We start from the raw sequence: 11,521 nt of genomic DNA, 5'->3' as shown, positions 1-11,521 counted from the left end.
TGAGGGTAAAATAATTGGGTAACAGCAATAAGTGTGCTACGTACCTATCATGTCTAATAAACTCTACATCATGTCCCTGATGGCACTTCTTAATGCAGTTCACACATATGGCATTTCGATCTGTGGTGTTACAAGTGTGACATCTAAAAAGCAAAACCTTACATTATTCTTCTTGAATATGGCATTAATACAAAACATTGCATGTGGGGGGTGGGGTGTCACCATTCATCTTTGGATTGATTCTATGAGGGCCAAATCAAGATTTTATGGCTATTGGTCAGATTAAAGTTTTATTTTTTTTTTAAACTTCAGTGGGATAGCTGTTTCTAAAACAAGTCTTTCTGGGCTGAATCAATTTTGGGAAAAGGTACATCAACTTGTTACTGGGATCTATCACTTCATGCACATTTTAAAGACATCAGTTCCTATAATACTGCAATAGTCTAGAATTCAATGTGGACAACAAAAGCTTTTTTAAGTTATACCCTCTTTCCATTGGCAAGTAGCCAAAAATGCTAGGCACTGCCAATTTTGAAAAGGAAATCGGTATCTTCCCTTTTTCTGATTCACAAATAACTTAGAAATATACCTGTAGAAATCATGCATGGGATAGCTGGTATAACTTGATATTTTATATAAACACTGGCCTCTACTAACAGCCTTTTCTATGGCGTCTTGATTGTTCATGATTTTGTTATCTGTAATAAAAGAAAAAAAGGAGTAAAAAATCTAGAGGATTAAGAAGATTTTAAACAATGATGTAATTAGAAATCTGATGTAATTTAAACCATGATGTAATTAGAAATCTGCTTATAAATGGATTTTCCATGTGTAAGATATTCCAACTCAGGAATAAAGAACTATTTTGTTTCAAATAGTTCTCTTTAAATTTTTGCTAAATTGGGAGAGTGACAAAAGAAAGTTAAATAAAGGCTTCTGATCATTTTTATATGGCATATCATAGGCATAATAGACTCCAACATACCTTTCATTGTCACATTTACACCAGATGCTAAAAATAAGCCTCCAAATCGGTTGTTAAAAATCTGATTGCCTTCTAATGTTGCAGTTGCATGATTTGTAATTTCAATACCTAAAGTAAAATTTATAAACAAGTGGATACATAATCACTTTTTTCGTCTAAAGGATAAAATGCAAACATTTTAACTTGAATCACTGACAGTAACATTCACTTTACTGCTGACAGTCAACTAACTATCCAGCATTTGTTTGTGTGTGGTAGAGGGGGAACTGAACCTCAGGCCTTGCACATGCTAGGTGAGTGCTCTGAGCTACATCCTCCAAAAGAGCACTCTCAAACTTTTAATTAATTAAACTGCTAGGAGGGAATAGGGCCCATAAGTGTGTTTAGGTAGGTAGTTTACATATTGAAGAGAAAACAGCTACATGGTTATTTTAAATAAAGTAACTTTCATGGCAGTTTGTAGGTCTACTCCATGCATATTTTATATATATATTTTAAGCGTGTTTGAAGTGAGAGACCTTAAATTTTTGTTCCTAATAATGGTATGAGCCTGCATGTAGTCTATTATGAAATTAATATTTTATAATTACTATGCAACAGTGAGTGCACAGAGTTGAAGAATTCAGAACTTGGACTAGATTCCTAAGTTATTCACAAGCATTCAGGTACTTGAGTGTATACATTGCATATTATTTGATAATTAAATACAACATACCAAAAAATTTAAGCCACTATATAACTATAAAGAAGCTACAGGTTAACAAAAGAGAATACAAACCTGCAGCAAATCCATCAAATATTCTGTTTTTCCTTAAGACTGGATGACTATTAGTGCTGATGAGAACACCTGCTTGAGCATTCCTGAAAATATCATTTTCTTCAAGGAGACCTATAATAAAATATTTCCTCAGATTAAGGCTAATGCATATAACATTTTAACTAGCCTCTCTGATGGTATTTAGGGTTTCTTTTAGTTTCTTATTAGTACTGTATATATACATAACTTTTTTCAGTCAAAATATTTTTTGTAACTCAGGCATGTAAGGTAAAACTTAAACCAAAATTTGCTTAAAATAACATGTAATGTCAGAACTTTCAGTTCTGACAATAGGGGTCATACCTAAGTTTATTCACTACTTCATCCCCAGTGTCTGGTATATAAGTTGATTTCCAGTACTGCTGAATCAATTAATTTGAAATATTTCTAGAGACCGTGCTGTTTTTATATTTTAATTATCAAGACCTTACTTCTGTTCTTTATTACTATGTTCATCCCCTGGTGAGTTTCCTTTAATTCTGTTGTCATCTGTTGCAGTTTGCAGTCACTCTTATAGCTCTTTCAACTTATAAAACTACCTATCAGTTTAGTTCAGGTTCTCATTATTTCTTGCCTAGGATATTCTAATTCTCTGCTTCTAATCTTGCATATTTGTGTTACGGCCTTCTCAAGTACTATTACTAAGTCCAAACTTCACATAGAAAACCTCTCATGATGTGGGCTTTGTCTCTTCAGTCTCAACTTTGAGTACCTCTAGATTTAACTAAACCATTTGTTTCCTTTAGACTTTGTTTACAATGTGCCACTCTAATTTTTATGGATGCTGTTGTCCTCTTTGTGTTCACCATTTCTATCACAGTGGTTGGTACAGAAATGTTCAATCATTATTTGCAGAAAAAGAGTGCAATAATTACACTGGAATGACCAACCCTGTCTCTGCCCTCTCCCTCCTCCCCAATTTCCTGAGACAGCTCAAGTGATTTTACTATACAAAGATTTTCTCAACACCTTGCAACCAACCAACCTTTCTGCATTTTGTGTCCTCACTGTAATCTCATAAAGAAAGACTCCTATTAAAGATATGTCACTTTATTGAACTATTGGATTCTAAAGTCCATGAGAATTTATGTCAACGGGATCATCACTGCTTGCCTATAGCAAATTTTGGTCACTTAAGTCTTGGTATGTTTGCCTATTCTTCCATAAAAAATAATGTACATTTTTGAGTTACTGACATTTCAGTAACAGCAATAGATTTGCATTCAGCATTCTCCAATGTCCAGAAGAGCGTGTATTTGCAAGGGGCAGGCATTGCTGAACTTCTGCTTCAATGCAAAGTGAGCCAAACTTTCTGGATATCAAATCAGACATGTTTTCGCTTTGTTAATTTCATTCTCCAAATAAAAGTTATAAAAGCAATACCTATGTAGACATTTTCATATCAATTTTCCTCACACCTATTACTGTAACTTTACTATACCACTCACTATTCTGAATAATAAGATTCAGACTGATACCAAATTTGTCTATTTAAAAAAAGTCTTCCTGACAACTGGCAGAGTTAAGGTGGCTACAAAATAAAGTACTGTAAAGATTTGTCTCCTTTAACTCTAGGCTCTATCTAAACCATCTCAATCTGGTATTGATGAGGATAAAGACTTAATCATTCAATTATATTAGCTGGATTCAATTATATTAGTTGGCAATGTCACTGATCATTACAGATATGGAAGAATAAGGGAAAACTGGGTTTTTCACTAGTGCAAAATTAACAATAATACCTCGACCCCCATTAAATATACAGATGCCACCATCTCTTCCATCATGGATTTTATTTCTTCTTAGTGTAGGGTTACTATCTGTCTTAATCCAGACTCCAGCCATTGCATTGTCAAATATTTCATTGTCTTCTATACAGCCCAGACCTATAAATGCAAAAATTTAGGTATATTATTTAGAAGGTATACCTGAAGTCTGTTAATACAAAAAGATGATGGATGGGTCAAACATACCAGAATTATAAACTAGAATTCCACCATTCTGTCCTCCCCAAATTTTGTTACGTCTAATTTTGGGGTTGCTTCCAGTCCTATGGATAAGATAGAAATACCATCATCAATTACTGCTACTCCCATATGCCATGTTACACGAGGTATCACTGGAGAAAGTCACACATTAATCAGGTAAGAATAGCCCGGGGCGGGGGGGTGCATGCCTAAAATCCCAGCAGTTCAGGAGGCTGAAGCAGGAGATGTCAAGTTCAATGCTGTAGCAACTCAGTGAGACCCTGTTTCTAATAACTTCTAAGAAAGGGCTGGTGATGTGGCTCAGTGGTTAAGCACCAGTTGTTTCAATCCTTGGTATCAAAATAAATAAATATGCACTGGAGTTCTTGAAGATCCTCAGAGAAGTCTATCAGTAAAGAAAATGGTTAATTTAATTTGCTTATCCCGTTACAACACTCTGCTATAGATTATATCACTATGGAGCCTTCAAATATGTAAAATACACTGAGAGGGTTATATTAAATGACTTTTTCAATTTTGTTATTGTATTCTCCCCTCAGATAAAATGAAGGGTCAAATTATGTGAACATTAAGAGTTCCAGAAACATACAAGAGGGATATAAAAAACTTTATTATTTTGTTGGAATTGGGGATTGAACCCAGAGATGCTTTACCACCAAACTGTCTCTAACCCCTTTCATTTTATATTGAGCCTCAATCTTGCTAAGTTGCTTAACTAGCCTCAAGCCTCCTGAGTAGCTGGAATCACAGGTGTAAACAACTGTTCCTGGCTATAAAACAATTTTACATAAATAGTATAAAAACAATTCCCATTATACTGAGTACCAACAACATGCTATTCGGGGCACAATATACAGTAGCTGATGTGATTCACAATGGATGCCACAACAGTGGAAAAGTTCTTACTACATATGTCACTGGTTCCTGTCATCACCTAGACTAACTACATTCTGGCAATTCAAATTGAAAGTGTGTGTGTGTGTGTGTGTGTAAGAGAGAGAATGTGTGTATTATAAATAATATAGGGATATACACTTAGGGGAAAAGACGGGACACTAAACAAGAAATTCCTTCTACATAGTCCACTTACTCCCAACTTTCTCTCAAAAGAAAGCCAAATGTGAAAACATTTACCTTATTTGAACCCCTGAATACATATGATTATAGATATCATTGTCCTCTAGCACTCCATGTCCATTGTCGTAAAAATAAACACCAACCTAAAATTAAAAATATAATATATATTTTTTCAAGTTACAAGGGTTACAAATCAACATTTCTCACCCAAGAGTCTAAGCTCATCCTACCTGCTTGCCACTGTGTATCCGATTTCTTCTCAATACTGGAGTGCTGCCAGTTGTCACCCAGACTCCAGCCAGAGTATTACTATAAACTTCATTTTCTTCTATTACACCTTGTCCTTTTTCATGCTAAATAAAAGTTACACCGGTTACAATATACATCTCTTATATAAACAAGTAGTAGTATATAATACGGTCCTTCCTTAAAGACAGATAGGAATAAAATTTCAATTTTTGTTTTTATAGTGGGATAATGGCTTTTTTTTTTTTTTCTCCTTTTTGATGCTGGGAATTGAACCCAGGGCCTCATGCATACTAAAAATGCACTCTACCACTAAGCTACTGTTCCATCTTCAAAACATTCTTTTGATGTAGCTTCTACCTGAGTTTTAAGCTTTCAAGATTTTTATATTATTATGTGATTTTATACCTTTAAATCTATCACAGCAAGAGTGGAAACATTCAATTTCATTCTGACATTTGTAACCAACTAGACCTTTCATTTTAGTATTTAGTTATTCCAAACTTCTACCAGTGAAATCACTTCAAAATAACGTCTTCATATTATCTAAATTTGAGAAATGAGCCTAGAATCATAAATAAAAATTAAAAGTCATACCTGGTCTAACAAAAACCTTTATGATGTTGCCTGTATTACTTGAATTAGTTAGCAGTTTCAGATAATCATAATGATAGAAGAAATGCAACTGATACACAGCTTTCAAATTTTTGAAAGACAATTATGTTTCAAAAAATTCAAATTAAAAATTGTTTTTTTCATAATATATTCAAGTTTAAATGCTTTTGTAGAATTTCAGAGACTCACACAATAACACTACCAAAATTCCAATGTAACCAATCTCAAAGACTGCCAATCAGTTGTGAAGAGTTTAGTACACACTGCCAATAATTAACACTAAAAAAAAAAAGCCCAAATTTAGCTGATTAAATTTTATAGAACTCTACATATAGTATAAAATAAGAAGTCATTCATATACTGACAGTTTTATGTCCTGCCTAAATACTAAAGAGTTACAAAATTCATACTCCAAATATTGAATAGCAACATGTAGCCTTCACCTCCCCCTTTTTTTGTCCCATGATTTTTGTGCACGAGTTTATGTAACTATTTGTTAACTTACCACATAAATTCCACCATGTTGGCCATCGTGAATTTTATTATGTCGAACAATTGGACAACTGTTTGTCCTAATCTGAATTCCTGCTAATGCATTGCCTATTTAAAAATAAAGGTTACAATGTCAATATTCAAGAGCCTAGTGGGATACAGTTAGGTGTTTTACAAAAGGTAGTAGCAAATGCTTTTTTTTCTTCTTCTTTTTGGTACCAGGAATTGAATCCAGGAACATTTAATCACTGAGCTACATTCCCAGTCCTTTTTATTTTTTACGGAGACAGGGTCTCACTAAGTTGTTAAGGCCTTGTTAAATTGCTGAGAATTTGTGATCCTCCTGCCTCAGCCTCCCAAAATCGCTGGGATTACAGGCATGTGCCACTGCACCTGGCCAAAAATTCTTACATTAGAATTTTAGTGGGCATTAGAAGAAAAACTAAGGGAACTATAGTGTAAACACAAATAAGGATTGCAGACAGTATAGTACAGCGGTTACTAGAACCAGGCTGTCAAGCATAGGAAGTAATACAATTCCTGAGATTCTATGTGACATTAGGAAAATTATTTAACTTCTTTGTGCATCTGTGTCCTGATCGGTAAGTGGGGATATTTAATAATATCTACCTCACAGGGTTGATGTGAATATTGTTGATTTGATTCAGGTAAGGTCCTCAAAACAGTGGCTGGCATTTAAATAAGCATTATATATTATCCAGGTAAGTTACCAGAACAGAAAGCCTAGAAACATGAATGAAGCTTCTAAAGCTATAATGAGAAACATTTTCCTTCTCTACATAGTTGAAAGTGTATTAAACTACCACAGAATTAATTTATTGTTAAGTAATGGAGTGAATCCAAGGAAACCGTAGATAATTCTTGAGACTAGGGTCTTATTTATATTTCACCCAGCTATCTGCATAGTGTATAGTATATAGTAGATACCCAGGGAATATTTGTTAAATAAGTACTGCAGAATAATCTTTACCGGGAATTTAAAGAAACTAGATCAGTTCTCCACTCAGATGATTTCAAAATAGTCTATTTTGCTAATATCAAGAAGACAGGCTATTATATAAGTTTTCTAAAACAAAACCATATGCTTACCATAAATGTCATTTCCTTCAATAAGGCCTCGTCCATCACCAAAGATGTAAACTCCTCCTTGATTTCCATTAAATATAGAATTTCCCCTATAATTATGTAAACAATCATAGTACCTATTTTAACAAAGCTTGTTTTATGCAACTATTAAGACTACTTATAGTTATGTGATAAATTATTTAACTTCTATGGACTATGTTTACTTGTAAAGTTGAGACACACTTACTAGATGATTTCTGAATTCTTTTAGTTCTTTCTAATCCTAAGACTTGGGAAATGTCACCTATTATTTGAGACAAAAATAGCATTCATTTCCATTTTTTTTGCAGTGCTAGGGATCAAACCCAGGACATTGCACATGCTAGGCATAGGCAAGTGCTGTTAGATAACACTAAGCTACAGCCCCTGACACCAAATAGCATTCTTAAAAATTCCCCTCAAAAAATTCAATTTCTTTTAGCTGATCTACAAACATTTGTGTAAGAGGACACAACATCCATTTTCCTACAGCAAGTGGAAAAGAAAATTTGATAATTAAAAAATAATCCATGCTCTCTGTTTTACCCAGTCTTGGACAATGGCTTTTAAGACTAGATTTATTTCGCTTCTTATTGTGACTAGAGGGGGTAAGAACTATAAGGGAAAGTAGCAGTCTACAGTTTTGACTTTTTGATATTCGTAGTTTCTCTGTCCAAGAATCTTTCAGATAATTAGTTTCTTAAATTACTCTAACTTTTGACTTTCAGAGAAAGAGAAGACAAAGTAATTTAGATTCCAAGAGAAGGTCTCAGCTCTACTTAGTCATCAATAATACGGTTTGATGGATTTTAAATAAAAATTACAGCATTTGCAATTGTTTATAGAATAATTTTGTGTATGGCATAAGTCACTAATAAAAGTAAACAGAAGACAGAAAACCAAATGATAAATAACTATTCTCAATTGGATGCAAAGACTTTAAGAGTCAAAGCTCAGTATCTTAACTTTTCTTATATGACAAACCCTGAAGCTAAATGTAATTTCTACCCATAATTATAGGTAAATACCTTATTGTTGGGTCACTATTTGAGGTAATCCATACACCTGCAAAGTTGTTTGCATAGATTTTATTCTCTATAAATTGTCCTCTTCCTTTTTCATGGACATATATTCCTCCAGTCTGCCCATGGTGAATTTCACATCGAACCACTGTGGGGTTAGCATAGGCTTTTACTTCAAAGCCTGCTATCCTGTTTCTGTGTATGTTGCAACTTTCAAAGTAACCCTGAAAAAATACAGAAATTAAATGCAATGGTAAATGCTATTTTCCAAAAAGAAAAAAAATTTAAAAAATTCTAAATGCACACCTCAAAATTAAGCATCAAAAATGTTCAAGTATAAGGATGAAAAATAAACACTAACCTTCAAATGATAAATATGGAAAGAAACAGATTTAAATGTTTTAGTAAACAACTATGAACTTCTACTTATTATAAATGCATTCAAAGACAGGAAAAAAAAACAAGGAAAGATCTATTATAAAGTGCAATTAAATACCATTATCTAATACATATATGTATGAGAAAGAGAGAGACAAAGAGTGTGTTTGTTTGTGTGCGTGTGTGTCCTTCAACAAAAGGCTGAAGACGTGAAAGAAAATAAACTCTGGTTGCCTTAAAAGTGTTGGGTAGGGATGTAGCAATCTGAAACTGTTATGATATTTTAATTATTTTACAAAAGTAACACTGCAATGGACTAAATATTAAACAAACATAAGTGGGTAACTGAATACTGAAAAGAAAATTTGATTATACCAAGCAATCATTCCTAATTACTTTTACTGATATTGTGTTATGTGAAATCTCCTCCCTTTATTTGGTGCTAGGTATTGAAACTCGGAACCTCACACATGCTGTCCTGGGCTATAACTTTACCCTCCTAGAACTTCCCCTTTTATTGGTACTGGGAATTTAATCCAGAGGCACTTGACCACTGAGCTGCATTTCCAGTCTTTTTTGTTTTTTGAGACAGGGTTTAGCTAAGGAGGGTATTGCTAAATTGCTGAGGCTGGCCTTGAACTTGTGACTTTCCTGCCTCAGCTTCCCAAAGTTTCTGGAATTATGTAGGCATGTGCCACTGCACCTGGCTTAGAATTATTATTTTTTTATACTGAGGTTTGACCCCAGGGGTGCTTTACCATTGAACTACATCCTCAGCAATTTTTCTTTTAAAATTTTATTATTATTACTGAGACAGGATCTCACTAAGTTGCTGAAGGTGGCCTCCAATTTGCAAAAACTCCTACCTCCAGAGTGCTAGGATTAGACACATGTATCACTGTGCCTAGCTAAAATTGTCATTTTTTACAAGAAACATGCTAAAATATTTAGTGATGACATGATGCTATATTTGATTGAAAATAATGCAAAGTATAAGGAAGGGAATAAAAAGTGAATAGGGAGGTAGACAAAACTGGCCATGAGTTGTTGATGAATACATGGAGATACATTATACCATTTCTCTACTACTTTTTTTTTTCATACCATGGATTGAACCCAGGGGCACTTAACCAATGAGCCACATCCCCATCCTTTTAAATATTTTATTTACAGGGAGGATGGCACTAAGTTGCTAAGGCTGGCTTTGAACTTGTGATCCTCCTGCCTTAGCCTCCTGGGCTGTTGGGATTATAGGTGTATGCCGTCGTGCCTGGCTCATTCTCTCTGGGTGATTTTTATGTACAATTACATTTGAGAATCAACACTATTAGATTAGACTCTCCTTAAAGATCACATCAATTCCATAAGGACTCTTTTCTCATCACTATGCTTATCTGGATGTAATGTCTGACATTATAGAATAAATATTACATGTTGATTTTAAATATAATGCTGAATTGCTTCAATTCAGACAATCTGATGGTGAAAAATAATGTTGAAACTTATTTAAGAATAAATGGTCTTACCATGCCATGATCAAATGTGAACACACCAACGTCACGTCCATGATGAATATGATTCCGCCTAATAATTGGGTTTCCATGATTTTTAACCCAAATTCCAGCTAAAGCATTATTGGAAATTTCATTATCTTCATATATTCCCTGTAACATTTAATCAGAAACAAACATTAGGATAGCTTTAAAGAAATTAAGAAAGAAAGAAAGAAAAAAAACTTAAAAATACCTGTGCATGATCTGTTATATAAAGTCCAACATTTTCACAGTCACTGATGTTACAGTGCTTGATAGTGGGACATGCTCCTTGACCACTAACACATACTGCAGAACCAACTATAAGAAAAAAGTATTTATTAAAAATAACCTGGGCAACACAGTGATTCAATTTTACTGTAAAAGATAAAGGAAACACTAACCTGTACATGTACTTCGGATGATACAGTGATCAATAATAGGGCTACAATTTACTGTAATCTCTAAGCAGTGGTGTGCATTGTGGTGCTGAGCAGATTTGTCATCAGGATTAAACTGGAAAAGTAGAAATTTCATTTGAAATAAACCATCATTGCTTTAATGATTTCAACATTTATTTTTTAAATCTTAAAAATTTCTTACCCTTATTGTCATATATCCAACATAAGCATCTTCAGAACCTTCCATAAAAACAAAGGTTGAATCTCTAGTGTTTTCAATAATAACTTTGTCTGCTACTTTCCCAGGTGCTGTGGAGAAGATATTTTAAGGCATATTACTTTATTCCATTCCAACTAGGTACTTTTATGGAGAGGGAACTTCAGTATTGGGGCTGGGGTTGTGGCTCAGCGGTGGAACGCTCGCCTAGCGCTTGTGGGGCCCTGGGTTCAATCCTCAGCACCACATAAAAATAAATAAAGGTATTGTGTCCAACTACAACTAAAAAAATAAATAAATATTTTTTTAAAAACACCAGTATTAAGCAGTAGGACTAATACTCACTTTATTATGTAACTATCAGCCTTTATGATATTTAAAGAAGATATTATTTTACCATTATCCTCAAATCCATGTACACTAGGAAAAACCAGCTCAGGCAGAGAAGAGACAAAGAGAAGAGACCTCTTTAAATTTGTTGCAACAGTACCCTCAACTTGGAAAGTAATAAAATCAGCATGCAAAAGTCTTCTATACTCTCCCCCAGTTTTTAAAATTATTTTTTAATTTTTTGGTGCTAGGGATTGAACCCAGGGGCTCACATGCTAGGTAAGTGCTCTATACTG

At 34.0% G+C, this 11,521-nt stretch overlaps 1 protein-coding gene across 6 annotated transcripts in view; it reads right to left on the bottom strand.

Annotated features, from left to right (window-relative positions):
- Positions 1-11,521, bottom strand: part of Fbxo11 (F-box protein 11) — an 80,803-nt gene that overhangs the window by 1,382 nt on the left and 67,900 nt on the right. For all 6 annotated transcript variants that reach the window (XM_048804420.1, XM_015479687.2, XM_048804419.1 and 3 more), the window contains 15 exons: positions 10,881-10,987; positions 10,682-10,793; positions 10,492-10,598; positions 10,272-10,409; positions 8,374-8,591; positions 7,331-7,416; positions 6,234-6,328; positions 5,098-5,220; positions 4,925-5,010; positions 3,776-3,852; positions 3,545-3,688; positions 1,764-1,874; positions 986-1,093; positions 590-698; positions 45-143 (listed from right to left, as the gene is read on the bottom strand). In XM_048804420.1, coding sequence (XP_048660377.1) covers positions 45-143; positions 590-698; positions 986-1,093; positions 1,764-1,874; positions 3,545-3,688; positions 3,776-3,852; positions 4,925-5,010; positions 5,098-5,220; positions 6,234-6,328; positions 7,331-7,416; positions 8,374-8,591; positions 10,272-10,409; positions 10,492-10,598; positions 10,682-10,793; positions 10,881-10,987 — 1,720 coding nt within the window. The remainder of the gene's footprint in view (positions 1-44; positions 144-589; positions 699-985; positions 1,094-1,763; positions 1,875-3,544; positions 3,689-3,775; positions 3,853-4,924; positions 5,011-5,097; positions 5,221-6,233; positions 6,329-7,330; positions 7,417-8,373; positions 8,592-10,271; positions 10,410-10,491; positions 10,599-10,681; positions 10,794-10,880; positions 10,988-11,521) is intronic.

The sequence above is a fragment of the Marmota marmota genome, unplaced genomic scaffold (genome assembly GCF_001458135.2).
Source record: "Marmota marmota marmota unplaced genomic scaffold, marMar, whole genome shotgun sequence".
In the NCBI taxonomy this organism is placed as follows: Eukaryota; Metazoa; Chordata; class Mammalia; order Rodentia; family Sciuridae; genus Marmota; species Marmota marmota.
This window is presented reverse-complemented; position numbering and strand designations above follow the sequence as displayed.